Raw genomic sequence first — 19,213 nt, 5'->3', positions numbered from 1 at the left:
AGAAATTGAATGAAAATTAATTTGGCATAATTAAAGAAACAATAGAAAATTATAAGCATGTTAATATATGAATCCCAAATCATTCAAAGATTAAAATCTATACTATTAATTGGGAAGCACACTTAGGAATAAAAAAACAATAAAACAAGAATACCATACAATGCCCCTACGACATAGAAAAGCAAAGAACAAGGAAAAAAGTATTTGAGGGAAAAAGGTAATCTTTTTGAGTAGAAACACGTGAACCCAAAGTGTTTGGACATAAGCTTATTATTCTGACCTTATAAATTGTAGATGCATGTCCAAACATGTAAGTTCTCGCAAACCTGTGAGTAAAATTAAATCCAAAAAGATAATTTGCAAATACCAACCATAATATTCGTTAGTCATCTAAACTCCAACAAATTAGGGATTCTAAACAAAACCGTTTTAGACAACTTACCATTCACCACAAACGTCACCATAGTAAATAATTGCCATATATGTTCGTCAATTATTCAAAACAAGGCAAATCCAAACAGCTTTGTTTCAATTATATACCATAACAATTCTGTTGTCATAATCATCACCATAGTAAATCATTTCCATATCGTAATTTAATCTGCTAAAATTATGGGAATGAGAACAATATTTATTTCAAAAACTTACCATAATATCAATCATGTTAAACAAAAACAGTTACGATTTTAATGCAATCAACAATCGTCCTCTACCATATCTCTTCAAACAAATAAGAAAATGAAAACATTAACTGAAAATCTAGAATTGATTTTCCGAATATTCTACAATTACCACAATCGCAACAACTCATAACTAAAACTTCTATATAAACAAGAGAATACGACATACACTTAAAAACACATCAAACGTAGAAAAATAGATCAGAAAATCACCTTAGTAGAAGAGATGGTTCCCAATGATGGTTTCACTCATGTCTACGAACTTAAGGCCTTCAAAACAACATGGAAAATAAGAGTCAACATTGTGCATACGTAGAAGCAGTATACCACATAAACTAGAGAGATTCTAGAGACGATTTTGGCTCATACGGTAGTAAGTTTATTATTTTTACAAAAACTTTTGAAAATATTTTATATAGTCTTTAAAGAGTGGCGAATAATAGAGAACTTTCAACTTACAAGAGCCTTAGTAAAGTTCCGGGATAGCTATAACGTATTGTTAGTTTCAATTATATATATAGCTTAATATTTTTAATATTAGTATTGAATAATTATTTTCTAATGCAGATATTGTTGGCCAAGTGCTTTCTATTGGTGACATGAAAAGTTCAGTGACAAACCGAAAAAGAGATTAGAGGTTGAGCTGCAAGACACAAGGTAGTGATAACAGATTTTCTCTCTTGAGAAAGAGCTAAAAAATAATAAAGACTAAATATTTTCAAAATATTTTCAATGCAGTGACCAGCGTCTGTCATTTACTTTGTGGGGGAAGTTTGCTGACAATAATTGAACAGCATGTCATGATGCAAATGATGCAATGGTCATTACAATATTTTTTTTTGTGTATAAAGACGGAAACCCTGAGAAGGAAACTATGAATGTTGTTTTCAAAGAATGTTTCAGAATTTGAAATAACTCGCTTAGAAATCGTTCATCAAGGTAAGAATATTTCTTTAGTGTTTTCTGTATTTTAATATTTTAAGATTAAAAGTTCTACGTATTTTTGAATATATAATCTACAATGGATATTCGAAAAGGATATTACAATGGATGAAAAGACTGTCAAAGTATGGTTTTTGTTACAGAGAAACATTATTGTGATTTGTCCAAAAAAGAAAACGTTTTTGTGAAAGAATGTCGTTGTATGTATTATCTCAAGGACAAATGATTTATCTTTATTGTTAAGATTATTTTGTAATAAGTTAATGTGGTTTTTTCTGTTTGAAGTATACCTACTGTATCTACCGTAATTTTATTTCAAAAAACATTCCATACTATTAAGAACTTTTGTTTTCTAAAAATATTTGTTTCCTTTTTTAGTTTTTTAAAAATATCGAATTTAAACTATTTTCTTTAATTATTCTTTGTCAATCATAGATAATCACAAAACAGAGACAAGATTAAAAAGCAACACATTGAGATGAATATGGAACATGAAAAACTTACAAGTAACAAATGATGATGTATTCTTTATTCCACAGCCAGTTTGTAAGTGTACTCATCTTAATGTAAAAACAGAATCAGCCTAAAAAAACAAATTCGTATTAGAGTTTAGTAAACTTTAAAACCCGTAATTAGTTTAAACTTAAAATTGATTTCATTACTTATCTTTGATATCATAGTCCTCAACTGTTTCATATCCTGACAAGGTCAATAAAACCCAGATTTAAAAAGAAGAACTCACAAGTATACAATGTAATTTTATAAGATTTTAATAAAAAGAATATGAAGCAAACTCATTTCTAAAGGATCAACAAGTCTCATACCGGATTTACATTGGAAAAATTCCACGTCAAGGCTATATTCAAACGAAATGCATCAATTAGATTACAAATCAAATAACAAATTAAATTGTTGGTTTAATTAGAGAAATAGATCCAACTATTAACTTACCAGTTCAATCGATTTCCAATAACATCAAAAAGCAGTTATTGTAGTGGTGGATCTGAGTTTGCCCTAGGGAAAACGGTTGACCTGTTTGATGAATTAACAACAACTCTGTTTAGAAAGCTACTTTTTTGAAAAAAATAAGAAGTTAAAATCTTCAAAAACAACAAAAACCATGTTTAAAACAATCTATAAGAATACAGATCTCACATCGAAAATCAATTAAAACGATAGACAAAAAGTAATTGAAAAGGCAAATAACAAATTCAATTGTTAAACGAAATTGAAACAACAGTTCCAACTGTTAACTTACCTGTTCAGACAATCAATACTCTAACTACGAAAAAGATATTGAAGAAGTATCCGGATTTTAGAAAAAAAAGGAATATCGATTTAGATTCAGCTTTAATCGTATATGCTTTGTTGAGAATAAGAGTCGAAGAGGAGTGGAGAAGAAGACCCAATTTTGTGTTTCCTTTTCGTTCTCTTATTTTTTTTTCACAAAACACCTAATGACATTCCATGGATATTACGGCCCAATTAAAGTGAAATCATATACAAGCTCATTAACATTTTGTGGGTAATTCATTATTTACAAACTGACCCAATAGGACAATACTAAAACTAATACCATTATTTTATAAAAATTACAACTAAACTTAAAAAAAACTGTAATAAATAATAATCATACAATCACAAAAATCTAAAATTAAACGAGAAATAGTTGGAGAAGAAAAAAATTCAAAATAAACCGCGTATGTTTTGGCTAAAATTAAAATAAACTTCGTAGGAATTTTCTAGAATAAGTTCAAAATAAAAATTAAATACATAATATGTTATATAACAATTATAATTTTTAAACTAGATCAATCATATATAAATTAACGAAGAAAAAAGTCAATTATTTTTTTAATATTTATATTATAACATATGATATATAAATATAATTATATTTGTGTTTGTGTTACTCCATACAGAATGTCGAAAGTTCCTGTTTTTGCCTAAATGTCGTTTCTAATCGGAAATAAAAAAAGTGTCTCATGCAACAGGAATTTAGGAAAGAGTGTATGAAACAATTGGATGATACATGAAGAAACGGAAAAGGAATTATGTCCACCCTTAAATATTTGGATTTTTCTAAAACATGATTTAGATAATCGAACAAGATATTTTGATGATAGAGCTTTAATCGAGTTTTCGGATTGGATTCGGATTCGCCCCCAAGATTATCGGGTGAATCATATCAATTTGCTCGAATAGATTTTTGTTTTGGACACACGTCTTTGTGTTTGTCGTTTCATCTTTTTCCTTTGTTTTTTTCCCAGTACATATAATTGTTAATGAATATTGGATCCAATAATGACCCAACTTTTTACAACAAACGAACCATATCTCCAAAATAAATTTGGACTTCAATATTAATGGCCCATTACGTTTGCTATGATATTTTAACATATAGACTTACATAATCTTTAATTTTATGATAAACTACAATATAAAAGTTTCTAAACATTTAAAAAAAAAATGTCCCCGCACGTAAGTGCGGGTCAATCACTAGTATAAATTAAAACAATCTAAAAATATTACAATAAATTTTAAAATACAATATTAGAAAAATAAGACTCATATATTAATCTTTTTTTTTGTAAACATATTAATCTTACATATTCCCAACTGAAAAAGGAGAAAGTAGTAGAAAATTTTGGCTTAAGAAAATAAGAAAAATTGACCTTCCCATTATAATATATTCCCAATTAAACAAAGTTGAAAGCAATGGTTTTGAATAAATTATTTAAATATGAAGCGATCTTTGATTATATAAGTGAGTACAAAATTTAAAATTAATAATTAAAATTATATTTTCCTTAATCCTTTTTCTATTTTTTAATAATTAATCACTTAAAATTAAAAATAAGTAAATAATATTATAATTTCAAATTTTATGAAATATATAAATATATATATATATATATATATATAATCTCCTTATAATTATTTTAATAAACTTTATTTTTTTCTAAATTCTGAAATTTTTTATAATTATATTTTTACTTTATTAATATTTTTTAAAACAAAATATTTTCTTTTTGTTGTAATCAAATTTTTCCTATTAAATATTTACACATGTCAAAATCTCAGATTGATAACTTGACACATGTCAAAATCTTGTTAGTGACTAACTTTCAAAACCTAACTTTATATCAGAAGACTAGATAAGGATTCGTACGATGTGCGGGTTTAAAAATTATTGAAGAAAATAAATCTTAAACCATAAACAATTTGTTTAAATTATTAAAAAAAATTCCTAAAGTAAATATATTAATAATTTTAGTTAGAGAAAAAAATCATATTTGTATTTACCTTCATACACTTTTTTATAGTTTTATATTTTAAATATATTATAAAAATTGTTTCAATAATCTAAACCTAAATTATACTCCACCAAAACTTTTACCAAATACTTATCATTACAAATATTATTATTGTAAATTTTCCAGAACATTTCACAACTTATTACAAAATATTTTATATGCAAAGAATTCATCAAAACAACATATAATTAATAACCACATACAATTTTATTTTATTTTTTACCATTAAATACATGCTCTTACACCCAAAATTATTTAATTGTTAAAGTATGCTCTTTATCACCACCTAAAATATCTTTTAAATCAATTCAACAAATTTTATGTTACTTTACTTTCATTTTGGCATAATTATAGTTCTTATAATTACTAAAATTGTTTTGTGACATAATTTTTTAACCATGAATATTTTTACTCCAAAAATATTTTGGATAAACAACTGGTGAAAATTATTAACTAGAGTAGAATGATTTTATGACCAACCAAAGAAATTTTTTTTATTGAGAAATTGAAAGAAATGTAATATAACATAATAAAAATAAAAAATTTGAAAATTATAATCATGATGGTATATATAAAGTTAGATAATTCAGACATACAAAATAAAAAACTTCATAAACAATCTAAAACATGACATATGTCAGATCAGATTGGTGCTCTGGAGTTGGCGAAGATCAGATTTTATTGTTGGGTGATAGATGTCTTCGTCGAAGCCCTTCCTCGCTTCATGCAGAATTGGAGGCTCTACTTTGGGCAATAGAGTGTCTCCTCGCTAATGGAGTTGTTTTTCAGCGCGATGAGACGGTCAGCGCTGAATTAGTTACGATGATTCAATCTCTTGAAGATTGGCCGGCTTTCTCTAATATCTTTGATGATTTCCACCTGCTTCGGGCCGCCTTTCCTTTCTTCTCCCTGTCCAAGATTCCTCGTTCATCGAATTTGAGAGAGGATTGTCTTGCCCAATCGTCTAGATCTTTAAGTTCATCTACTTCGTTTGTAAATTTTTTCCCTCCGAGTTAGGTCACCATTTCTAGAGTACTTTCTTATTAATGTTTGGTTGACAAAAAAAAACATGACATATGTCATAATCACATTAAAGGATCGATGACCTGTTTACTCCTCAGAAGTATCACATTGTACAAAACTACTTAGAACTATGACCTCGTTTCAAATATTCTCGAATCGTAAGTTCTCAACTTATTTTTATCCAAATCAAAAGTTCACATATATTTCTCTATATACCTGAGTTTAAACGGTTTACGAACCAAATCCGATAAAAAAACCACATAAATCTGGTTTGAAACCAATTTTAAAACGGTTTACCATTCTAACTTCCCAAATCTCAAAATCGCTTCTCAATTACTCTATCAAGTAGCTTTTGTTTTAGTACCAGAATCATTGACATTATCCAGAAGAGAAAACTCTAGATTTTGACCAGAAATATCAACCATCGATTCTTCGAAAGTTATAACGCTACTAACGCTTTTTATACTTTGATTTAGCAGGATTTTGGAACCTCCATCAGTGTCTCCATCCTCGATTAATATAGCAGGCTTTATATACTTTGATTCTATTCATTGACTATGACAGCTTCCATTGAAGAACCTACACGAATCAAATACCAATAATAGATAAACAAAATTTTATCAGAAAAAAAAATCAAAGATCAAAGCTTTCGATATAAACATGTAAATTTATATAGATATAATGTTATTTTCTTAATTAGTTGTCCTATTACATTTCAAAAGTAATAATTCTTTTGACATAACTTATGTTATTCTTTTTAGATTTGTTATTACCTATTTATTGATTAATAATAATATACATGTTGAATGAATTTTTTTTTTTGTTTATACTCAAAATGTAATTAAGAAAACACACATAATACAATTAGCGTACAATGAAAAATATATTAGTTCGTTAATTTTTCTTTTTGATTTAGGAATTTTTTAATATATAATAAACATGTAAATTCTATATAGATTTAATGCTATTATCTTAATTAGCTGTTTTGAAAACTAATAATTTTTGACACATGTCAACATCTTATCAGTATACTCGACATGTGTCATGATCCTGTTAATGGCTAAATTTGAAAACCCAACTTTATATAATAAGACTAGATATGGACCCACCCGATGTACGAGTTTTAAAATTTTGTAAATAAAATAAAATTTAATAAAAATATAGTATTAAAATTTGTTGTACGTTATTTATAATTTTTTTTTGCTATAATACACTGATTTATATCTATTTATAATTTTTAATGTATGTACCATTAAAAGTGTATTTTTTACATTTAAGTATATTGTATGTTACTAATATATTTTTTACCACCACCTAGAAAAATATCTATATAAACACTTAAACCTATTATATGTCGATTTGTTTTTACTTTTTCATAGTTTCCTTAATCACTGAAATTGTTGGTTGAAGAAACTTTTGGATTAAAAAATATATTACATAGTATACTAATCAATGTATCATAAAAATAGTGTATGACCAACCATGGAGAGAACCGCGTCTCCGGCCTCTTTCCTTTTGGAGAGAACCTTGCGTCCAACTTCCTCTACCAGGAAGAAAACTTTGGCTCTGCCTTCCTACCTTGGGGAGATAACCTTGCATTCGTCACACCTCTTCCACCATAAAGAGAACCTTAGCTTTGCCCTCCTTATGTGTGGAAATAACATGTTCACGTCTGTTAACTATCTCAAAGTGGCATGCTCCAACAACCAATAAAACTAAAAGCCATTTTCCAACGTCACAAAATCTTTTGATAGTAACTAATGTTAAATTTCTCAATGTATTCATAAAAAAGTCTTTGACACATCATAATGTAGCCTCTATTTCCAAGCTCCTTTGGATCTATCCAAAACGGTTTATGTTTTTCAAATCTATCTATCTATGTTTGTTGTAATCTTGTGTTTGAGTAGTCATTTTATCCAACCAAGAGGTTGATAAGGTTCTACTCTTTATCTTCCTTTGGGATTGAATTTGCATTAAAAAAATAGGTTTATGACCAACCAATCAAGGTTGAGAAATTAGAAGAAAATTATTTTGACATAGTTAAAGAATTAATAGAAAATGATAAGCACAATAATATATGAATCTCAAATCAAAGATGAAAATATAAATTAAATAAAAACAATCTAACAATATTACAATAAAATAAGTAAATAATGTTATAATTCAAAATTTATGAAACATTTAATCTCCTTAAATTTTTTTTTTTTAAACTATTTAATTTTGTAATTTTTTTATAATTATCTTTTTATATTATTAATATTGTTTAAACAATTTTTTTGTTTTTTTATCATAATTTCAAATCTTTCCTATTAAATATTAACTTTTACATATGTCAAAATCTTTGATTAATAACTTTACACGTGTCAAAATCCTGTTAATGGCTAACTTTCAAAACCCAAATTTATATAATAAGTTTTTATGATTAGTAATTTTTTTTATTTCTTTATTTTTTAAAAAGATTTTTTCTTTTACACTAGGAAATTTGTGTAAAATTGACAATTGTCACAATCTGGTTAGTTAGTAACTTATGAAATTGACATGTGTCACAATCTGGTGAGTTAGTAAGATTTTTTTCTTTTAAAATTAGAAATTTGTGTAAAATTGACACTCGTCATGATCTGGTGAGTTAGTAACTTTTGAAATTTACATATGTAACGATCTGGTGAGTTAGTAACTTTTGAAACCTTACTTTATATAATAAGATGTTAAGACTTTTTAATTGTGTTTGGTTATATGGACAGTAGTTTAGTAGATAAATTAATAATGACATTTTTTGTAATTCTTTTAAAAAATGAAATATTGTTTCAAATTTATATTTGAAAAATACTACACAGATTTCCATTTAATTACGTTCGGAACTTCGGATGGATCAAATCAGTCTATCCGGATTGAACATTTCTTTCGAACCATTCGAATTGTAAGTCAAAAACACGTTACAGAAGTAGAAACTTGACTAAAGAAAAAGAAAAAAAAAGATATGGTTACAAAAAAGAGAAAAAATGTTTTATATTTTCAAGAGGTTACACAATAATCTTCTTGTCGAAGATCCAACTAAAGCTAACCTCATAGGTCTTCTTAAGCTTCTTAGCTCTCTCATCTGCACGCTCTTGGAGCCGTCTGATCCTCTGAGCTAAACCACACACAAACTCCTGTGCACGTTGACCCTCAGCCGTCAATCCTTCTAGCTTCTCCAGTCTCCACCGTCCAACCAAAAACTCCAAGATGTCAGCGTAATCATCCGCCGTGTAAACTCCTAGCCGTTGAGCCACGGCGGAGAAATGTTCGAAAAGCATCGGGTCTCGACCGTCTGTCATTAGATGAGCCGGCATTGTGATCTTCTTCCGCATCATGTCGGCTATGGCAGAGACTGCACCATTTGGGTCGATCTCGAGGAGCTTCTCAACGATGCTCGCGTAGGCTCTCTTGTGACGCTTCTCGTCCGCTGCAATGGTGCCGCAGATTCGAGCGAGGACAGGATCTCCGGCAGCCTTAGCGAGCCGTGCGGTGTTTCCGTGAGAAACGAAGGTGGCTCGCTCTTGGAACGACGTGTACACGAAACCAAGGTACGGTTGTTCTCTGTTCCTGGATCCTACAAAATTGCAAATATTGTAAGTTATGGATGGTATAAACTATATATATAAACCTAATCCAAACTAACCAAACCTAATCCAAACCAACCAAACGAAAGTATTTATATCGATAAATGTTTATGATCAATTCGTTCTATTATTCAAAAAAGAAAACACAAACTAAACGGACCAGAAACAATCAGAATTTAATAAAATTTGATATATAACCATTTCACATAAATATAATTGTAGAAACATCTATTTCTCAATGCTATATAAAATCGAGTTGGGTTACAATAAAAACTACGCCAAAATCGAATTCAGACCAAAAACCTAAAATTAAACCAAATGTCAAATAGTTTTGGTTTTAAACTTTTATTGAGTCTCTATATAATAGATATGTATATTTATTTTATTTTTTTCACAGCATTTTATTTTGTTTTAAAAAAAATTAACACAAACAAAGAAAATATATTTAAACCTACACCCAAAAAAAATACAATTTGTAATTTTTATTTATTTTCAGTTTTGATAAAACATAAAACAGAAAAAAAAAAAAAAAAAAGGAACAAAACGAAATTCAAAACATATGCATGCATGGTTACAACTTACAACTCTAAGAAAAATGATTTAATAAACCAGATAACTATAATTTGATTAATCAAACTCTGGATATAGAAAAAGAACTGACCATCCCTGAGCCGATGAGATACTGAACGGTGCGTTCGACCATAAGCATATCAACCCGACCGGATAAATACAAGTAAGTCCGCAACAAATCACCATGACGGTTCTCCTCAGCCGTCCACGCACGTGTCCACCTTGCCCACGCGCTACCACTCGCACCAGTCTCGTCTCTAACGCCATCAAGCGTGTTGATCATCGTCTTGTAAGTCGGCAACGCGTCCTCCGTTATCATATCTCCGACCAACACCACGAAGTACTCGTCCGGCAATGACGCTGTTCTTTGCCTCAGTTCACGCACCTATCATTTATATATAAACATTTTTAACATTAATTGGTGAAGGTTTGGTTAAATGTGAATATATATAGGGTTTGTTAGCAAATTAGTACATTTTGGAAACTGAAACTAATACATTCACTATTTAAAATTAGAAAAGTAAGGTGTTGTGTAATAGAGAGTTTGTGAGATAGTCAGAAATGGTGGGACATAGGTTTGGTGAGAAAATTACAAAAATGGATATGTATGGGTAAAAAATAAAGCTTTTTTTTTTCCCTTCAATCAATAATTATTCAAATAATCGTTAATATAATCTATTTTTAGAAAACTTCTTAGATACAAAAAGTACATTTTTTTCTTTACAATATGATATGAATTTTATTTGATAATTTTTAAATATATTATATAAATTTTTTGTATCCCTACACCTTAGTATGAGTACAGATGTCTATATATATTAATATGTGTACATTATTAACTTTACAGATGTAATTTGTATAAAAACATTGCAGTACAAGCATATGTACAGACATTTGAAACCCTAAGAATTAAACAAATTTCATTTGTACACATAATAGTGTGTACAGACATTTGTACACATAATTAGGTGTACGAATCTAAAATTTGTAAAAAATATTTAATATTATCAAATAAAATCACCAAGCAAAATGCATATCCAATTATAAAGAAAAAAATATAGAATTTTTTATTTCTATAAAAATTTAGAATTTTTTTAATTAGTCAGCATTTTTATTTTTAGATTATATAGAGCATATAATAAAGAAAAAAAAATAAAAAGAAAATAAAAATAAAAGACTCAATGGCATGTGTTGTAAATATTAAATTTTGACGAGGGTTGGAAAGTCTTGTCAACAGTAGAAAACAGTAAAAATTGTGGAATTTGCTAATTGTAAATAGTAATTGTACTATTTTACGATTATGTTTTGAAAACTGTCTATTTTGCCAAATATCTCATATATATATATATATATATGTATTCCGGTTTATAGATTTCTTGATTTTTAGTTGGTTTCCATGAATAAACGATGTAACTTTACTTCTTCAATAACAAGAAAATGACAAGTTTCATGATGTATATACGTACCTGATCGGTGAACTCGGAGAAGGGTAAGGCCGGGTCGGGTAAGAAAGAAGCGGGTTGCCAACATTGGTCAGTGGCCCATCCGTCTAAAGATTTGAATATCTCCACTTTCTCCGGTGCCATAGACTGGATTTTGTTCTGGTGTTTTAGACTCGGCCTCACCGGGGTTGCCACGGCGGAGATCTTGACCGGCCGGTGGGAGCGAGAGGCGAGAAAGTTGGACGGAGAAGGCACTAGTGCAGCCGATTGGGAGGTGTTGGAGAGAAGAGACTTGTGGGTATGCATTTTGTATGGTAAAGGAGACAAGACTTCTAAACTTTGGTTGGAGGTTTTTTTGTTTGCGAGTGATGACGACTACTGTGTAGTTGTGGTGGAATAAATAGTCAAAGAGTGCTGAGGGTATAGTAGTAATTGGTGGTTGGCAGGTGTTTTTGTTAGACAAACCGTGGGGTACCCCTCATGCTAACTGGTTTGAGTTTCTATGGGTTTTGTTTAAATCTATATATAAAATTTTGAATTACATTTTACATTCTACCCTTATACTTATGATTATTTATAAGTTTAATCCTTAGAAAATTCAAAAAAAAAAACAATAACTAAAAATATGGCAAATTAAAATCTATTATACCATATTACAATTTAAAACTAGCATTGAAGATAATTGATTAAATGATTTATAAATGATGAGGACAAAAAGGCACCACTTCTTTGAGTTGAAAATACTTTGATTTTTTTAATATTATTTTTAAACTAATCTTTTTCAGCTCCTTTTCCTTTGGTCTCTTTAGTGATATTAAAGTCAACACCGAATACACAAACCTGAAGAAGGCATTAAAAAACAGTAAAGACATAATCACAGAGCTATATTTATTTATAAAGGAGTCTCACCTAAAGCTTCTCAATTCATTTGATGCTACCAACATCATCACATTTCAACACAATGCCACGGGCTACCCAAGAATCTGAGAATTCCCCTCTCATAAGTTGGGTAACCATAATATTTTTCACATCAAACTTAGCAGAAATGTTTGGACAGACTTGAATACAAGCCTGAGAAACAAATAAGCTCATCAAGCAAGGAAATAAGAATATGTACAATGAAACAGGAGAAAACGAGTATTACTGACCTCATCAATTAATGAATAAAGCATTTCTTGCTCAATGAGCTTGGTTGCAAGATCTATTCTAAACTTAGAAATGATTGAGTGCTTGTTGTGCACATCTAGTGCTTGCCATATTTGAATAGCCTATCAATTTTTATATACTCAAAAGAATCAATTTCTATTGGGATATCCCCGCATTAATGACTTAATGTTTGAAACGCATTATTATATATTAAAATTATTAATTTGTTTTTTTTATTTGAATAAAAAAAGCGAGATTACATTATCTTTTTATTTATTATTTTTTGCGCGAAGCGAGATTACGTAATATTGACTGACTGTCTTATCTATATATACATTTTTGAAGTACATTTTGTGTTCTATCCTTATACTTATGATTATTTACAAATTTAATCCTTAGAAAATTGCAAAGAAAAACAATAACTAAAAATATGGTAAATCAAAATCTATTATACGATACTACAATTTAAAACTAGCATTGAAGATAACTGATTAAATAATTTATAGTTGTTAGAAAGTGTCCTAAATATAAGGTAACTTAATATCTTAGGTTTGCCAAAAACAGAAAATGTACCGATACACTAATCAAAAATGATCTTAATAAAAGCATAACTACTTATTCACCTATTATATAAGATTTTTACATTTCAATATCGTGTGAAAGATCTTCTAAACTTCCTCATCAAGATATATTTGTGAATCTTAATTGTAAAACCCTACCAACTTACATATATACTATAAGTACTTAGCCTATGCACCATCTATAGGCCAGTTTTGGCCGATATAAAGGTAAACTATTTTTCTTATACTCGGGTGAGATATTGTTAGTCTAGATTTCGTCTCCTCGAGCATTAGATGACTCGAATGCATCTTCGGTGACGAAAGTGGAGAGAGATCTCAGATGTTGAACGATAGAGGAGGTTTGGTGACCGTGAAGGTCTGCCTCTTCATCTTGCCGACTGATTTTGAGTTCCCCTATGCAATAATAGCAAACAACATAAATTAAAGAGAGTCGAGGACAATTGGTTGAGTAAAGTTACTTGGTTTCATATTAGAATCAAATGAAACTTACAATCAGAGTTTAATATGGACGAGGAAGATTGGATATTGATGAAGATGAAAGTAATCGAGATTTTTGGAGTCTACAAATTGCAGAGGGATTGATGAGGACACCACTTCTTTAAGTTGAAAATACTTTGGTTTCAATGTTATTTTTAAACTAATCTTGTAAACATTTTATATATAGTTTAAAAGAAAAAATATATGAACAAAAAAATACATAATTTTAATGTGTGTTTGAAGATTGGATAATACTAGGTAAAAAAATAATTTATTTAGTGATAAATTACATTAAACCAAAAATAATTTAGTTACCAAATATATAAAGATTATTTTTGTATGTGGAATAATATGTGGTTTTCCGTTCCTATGTAATATAATGTTATTTTCTATTATATAATAATTTTTAAGAATGAGGAAAAAATTTTGGGCATTCGGGTTCTGGATTGTATTTGGTTTGGGTTTTTCCGGATTCAGATAGAACAGTTTAGTATCCGTTTGGTGATTATGACAATTTGGTTATAAATTTTGATTTGGATTTGTGTCTTATTCGGACTGGTTTTGATTTGATTTTCGAGAAAAACAAACTAAAAATATGTTCAATTTTTACAAAAAAAAAATGGTTGAATTTTATCAACAAAAACGTTATACTTGAGTCTATTTGGTTGTCAATTGGTTTAGTTAGTTTATTTAGTTGAACTGTTTTTAACTTAATTATGTATCAAATATAAAAAATTTAAAATTTACATTTTTAAATATTATTATTGATATCAACTTAATAAGAACTTTAAAAATTATGAATATGTAAACTTATAAAAAATTTAAATTTTATAAAATGTGGTTATATGGCAGAATAGGTTATAAACCGAACGAGCTTGAAATAATATTATTATAAATTTAAATATAATTGAATCAGTACTAAAATATGGGTTAAAACCTCATTTTATTTTTTGGTCAACACTGTGAATCTATTTCACATATCAAATCAAACTGATTTTTAACTAATATTGTGTAACATAATTAAAAAGCATTAGCAAAATTGTGACTTAACGAGACAATAGCTTATAAATTACTTATTTTTTGTTCTAATAATTAACAATATAAATATAATCTTAAACTCTAAACAAAACAAACTAAATGTTACAAATAAAAAGAAATTTTAATTTTAATTTTTTAATAAAAAGATTGTCTTGTGGTACACCGCGGATTAAAATCTAGTTTTTTTTTTTAATTTCATCTCATTTAAGTGTTAACTGAGAGTAACTGTTTTTGTTCTTCAGTTTTATTTTTTAAAAATCGTTTAAACTGGAATTTCAAATTTTAGGTAATATATTTGGATTTTTAATGAAACCTGTAAGCTCTAAATTTGTGATCGTGATGTTCTTTGTTGCGATGATGTGAGTCTCATTTTTTTAATGGAATACTTTTAGTGTAAGTATTGTGTACACGAGAATGCCAGTTGTACGTATATAATAAGCCATTGGATCTTATAGAATGACAAATAACAAGGACGATGTATATTTTTGTGCGTTACACTTGTACGCTTGCTAATAAAAGTATAAAATCATCACCAACCCAATTTTGAATATTCTTTATCGTCGGAAGAATATAAATAAATTATTTCGGATGCTTTTTATTTCACCAAACAAATGATAGACACAAACACAATTATAAGATAAACATATATATATATATATATATATATATATATATATATAATGGCAATATTATGAATGCTCATTTACGAACGGGAAGCGACAGATGGGCCAACTGCTCCGTGTTTCTTAAGATCTTTCTCATCCTTCTTGATCGCGTCTGCGAACTGAACATCATCCTCAACGGATAACACAACAGACTTTTTTCCATCAGGTCCTTCGACTATAGCTTCCTTCATCTTAAAATGCTCATCCACACGAACCGCCTCAGATCTCTCACGGTGTTTCCTAGATCTCTTCTTGATCAAGAACCAGATAACAAACGCTAGAAACGCCAAGAACATGACACAACCCAACGAGACGAACACAACTACGACAACGGTAGTGTCGTGGTCCGGAGTTGGTGTGGGGCGGTAGACTGCATTCGTGGAGGCCATATTGATCGTGTTTGATGTGTGAGGCTGAGTGATTTCTTGAGGTGGGTTTGGTTTGAGAAAGATGGAGATAGAGGTGGGTTATTTGTAGGGAGGATATAGAACAGTAGGTTGCTGCTAAGTTTCTAATGACTTGGCTCCCATCCTAAGGTTTTGTTTGCTTGTTGTTTTTGTTAAGCTAACCTAGAAACAAAAAAAAATTATAAAGATATGAGTAAAAGCCAAGCAAAATAGGCTCTTAATATATCTAAATCCAAAAAATATATAAGAATCTGAAGAGGTAAATTTCATAAATCTCACAATATTTGTTTTTGTTTTGTTAACATATTCTCCATATAATAAATAGAAAAGTCATGAGAGATAACTACTAAAAAAAAATTGTAGGTCGATCGGAACATACTCTAATCAAGGTCTTGTCACAATATTTACAGTCTTGAATTCCACTTCGGGTAAGGGATACAGACTCTCCCGTGACGGGTTACAAATAGCCATAGTATCTAGACACCAATCAAGAGTCTATAAATTTAATACTGTGGTCAAAGTTTCTTTAAGACACCAATAAAAAAATGATCAATAATGGTGCTCTTATTAGGATATCGATTGGGATTTCTCTTCCAGGAGTTTCAGATTGTGTTTTCTTGCTGCTCAAGATTTTTCGTGGTGACCCAAAAATCGTTTCAAAGCTTAGACGAACAAGCAAAATCTTCGCAGCTTGTGAACCAGCAGTAAATAAGGCACCTAATTAATGCCATTTATTTCGGTTTTCAGAGTCTGTAGTACAAGTTTGGGAAACTTAACATCCACATACGCCTAAAACCCAATATCGTAATTACATCAATCAATTAAAATTAAAATATTAATTAAAGCAGTAGAAAAAAGTACAAAACAGTTAATGAGTATATCTCCTAAGACTTGCACAACTCATTTTGAACAACTCGCTTTACTTGGCAAGGTCATTGATCTGAGGTTGAATTTATCTTGATGGGTAATGTATATCAAAATCATAATTCATAAGATTACAAGTCGCTGACTGATCATGTTCAAGGGAGAGACACTCTTCCAACACTTGCAAAACTTCATGAAAAAGCTACTTCTCAATAATGCTAATATAAGTATCATTATATTAGTATTATATTAGGATTGATCGATCTTTTCATTATAATTGAAGGATTTTGCTCATTTCAGAAATAGATTTGTTAATTTTAATATTAAATATATTCTTCGAAAAAATAATGTCTATACTGATAAATTTGCAAAATGTACAAGAGCACGAGCTTTCTGTTTTTTACATGTAAGCTCGTCGGTACCTAACTGGCTCTCTATCAAAGAAACTCATCTCCGATAACTTAATATATAAGATTTAATTGTAAAAAAAAAAAATAATATAAATCTTTGTATTATATTCTTTTTCTTTTGTGAGAAAATATCTTAGTAATATTTCGCAAATATGTTCAAGATATTCGAGATCCTTCTATAGTTTCAACTTCCAACGTTGGTTTTCCAAACCTAGGTAATTGTGAAGTCTATATTGTTTATCTTGTAAAATACTTATGACATTACACCATGGCTATCATAATGGTATTCAAGAATAAGAATGTCTTTCAACGGAAACAAAGAAACTGATCTCTAAAGAAAAACAGAAGAAAAAAGACAAGAACACAAAAAAAAAAAAAAAAAAAAAAACAATACCTCCACTACATTCCCCGTAGACTTAATTAAACCACCAATTTGACCAACGAAAACAAGAAAGAGAGAGAACCCCGTTCTCGTTAATTTATTCATGAAGAGCAGGAGGCGATTTGTGTGGCAGTCTCCGGCCAAGCACAAAGCTTGTGAACAAATGTAAAGCTCTTGATGGTTGTGCGTACGGTACCATATGAGCTGCTCCTCTCACCGTTGCGAATGTCAGTAGATTCCCATACTCTATCACCCATCCACCGACCTACCTCACGTCAATAAGTTTACAATTAGGTGTCGAAAAAATTAAGTACAAAACCAAATGAACTACAAATTTTAAAATTGAAACCAAAAGAACGTTAGTAATTTTTTAAACATTACATAAGCGAAAAGCCAAAACAAAAACCAAAACCAAATATAGTACAACCGAACTGAACAAGTCAATTAAAAATGAAAATCAACTAAAATGTAGACCATAAACACATTCTTTGAGTATACCTAAAACATATGACTTACTATAATTTACGTATTTAGTTTATTTTCTCCATATTTTATAAGAAAAATCCGAACCAATGGAAGCAAACCTATCTTCTAAAAACCTAAATTAATGCCAAAGAAATCAAACCAAGCGAAAAAAGAAGAAGCTAGATGCTCAAACCAAGGGCAGATCATACTTCAGGTTTTTTTGTGGAACAAACCTGTCCTTTGTGGAACCAAGCTCCATAGGGAACTGTGGTGTTGAAGTTGAGATCATCTGCAAGTTCTCGTACAAGAGTCCTCGAACCCAAAAGTGGAATTACAGAATCTTCATCCCCACTGTATTTTATAAATTTGAAAAGGAATTACAGAATCTTCATCCCCACCATATTACCAAAGTCAAAGAATAAAAAATGATCTAAAAGAAGGGAATTCGATTTACCTGAAGACCCAAACAGGGACTTCGCTATTAACGATTCTCTTAAGAATTGGAAGTATGTTGGTGTTCCCGTCATTGTAATTGTAGTTCAAGAGGCTGTGAGGATGTGACACAAACTTAAGAGTTAGATAAAAATGAGATATAAGATGGTTCAAGTTCAAGTTATATATACCTGCTGCACATAGACCATTCATATGGCAGTTGAGTTCGGTTAGCATGGAGAGCCTTTTGAACCTCAGGAAGAGTTAAGTACAATTGCTCTTCATAGCTCATGCACACGTCCACCCCAAAACTCATCTTTGTACCCTAAACACCATATTAAAAGCGTTTTTTTGTCAACATATATCACAACTTCGACGAAGTTCTTATATTTCGTTTCTATATTAAAAGAGTTTTTTTTTTATTCATAAAATATTTTTGCAGTGCAAAGTCAACGCAAAAAATAGTTACTTTTTACATTTGCGTATAGGGTGTTAATAAGAAAATAATTTTTGTCCAAACATTTATATTGTTGGGTCTTTTTTTACATTAAAATATACTATATAATACTATGTAAATGTAAATGTAAATGCAACCAAATAGTACAAGTCTTGGGGTAGACTCGTTTTTTTTCTTTCTTACCATTTTCTTGAGCCTGAGCTCTTGCTCAACGAGGGACGGGTAGCAGATATCGAGGAGTATGTCGTAGTAATTGACATATTGAGTGATGATGGTTCCAGCTTCACTCATTGCGGCTTCGCAGGATTTGCTTATG

General features: G+C 29.6%; 1 protein-coding gene, 1 long non-coding RNA gene and 2 pseudogenes across 4 annotated transcripts; all 4 read right to left on the bottom strand.

Moving 5' to 3' along the window:
* Positions 1-165: 165 nt before the first annotated feature.
* LOC109131407 (uncharacterized) lies at positions 166-2,316 on the bottom strand. Its single transcript, XR_002037048.2, has 3 exons — positions 2,127-2,316; positions 894-950; positions 166-326 (listed from the first exon to the last, which is right to left on the bottom strand). It is a non-coding gene; the product is annotated as an uncharacterized LOC109131407 (long non-coding RNA).
* A 6,532-nt stretch (positions 2,317-8,848) lies between these two features.
* LOC104777544 (stearoyl-[acyl-carrier-protein] 9-desaturase 6, chloroplastic-like) lies at positions 8,849-11,937 on the bottom strand (annotated as a pseudogene). The gene is made up of 3 exons (XR_015594244.1): positions 11,598-11,937; positions 10,223-10,516; positions 8,849-9,551 (listed from the first exon to the last, which is right to left on the bottom strand). The product of XR_015594244.1 is annotated as a stearoyl-[acyl-carrier-protein] 9-desaturase 6, chloroplastic-like (transcript).
* A 3,449-nt stretch (positions 11,938-15,386) lies between these two features.
* On the bottom strand, positions 15,387-16,142 carry LOC104777543 (protein TRACHEARY ELEMENT DIFFERENTIATION-RELATED 6 pseudogene; annotated as a pseudogene). The gene has a single exon (XR_015594214.1). The product of XR_015594214.1 is annotated as a protein TRACHEARY ELEMENT DIFFERENTIATION-RELATED 6 pseudogene (transcript).
* A 1,255-nt stretch (positions 16,143-17,397) lies between these two features.
* Positions 17,398-19,212, bottom strand: LOC147947596 (serine carboxypeptidase-like 44). Its single transcript, XM_087506681.1, has 5 exons — positions 19,081-19,212; positions 18,632-18,765; positions 18,463-18,555; positions 18,242-18,359; positions 17,398-17,808 (listed from the first exon to the last, which is right to left on the bottom strand). Exons 1-5 carry the CDS (start codon positions 19,186-19,188, stop codon positions 17,641-17,643), a joined length of 621 nt encoding a protein of 206 aa, XP_087362807.1. The 5' UTR covers positions 19,189-19,212; the 3' UTR covers positions 17,398-17,640.
* Between the last annotated feature and the right edge of the window lies 1 nt (position 19,213).

Source organism: Camelina sativa, chromosome 3 (genome assembly GCF_030686135.1).
Source record: "Camelina sativa cultivar CO46 ecotype springtype chromosome 3, ASM3068613v1".
In the NCBI taxonomy this organism is placed as follows: Eukaryota; Viridiplantae; Streptophyta; class Magnoliopsida; order Brassicales; family Brassicaceae; genus Camelina; species Camelina sativa.
Note: the sequence above shows the minus strand (reverse complement) of the source record. Positions and strands in the feature narration are given on the sequence as shown.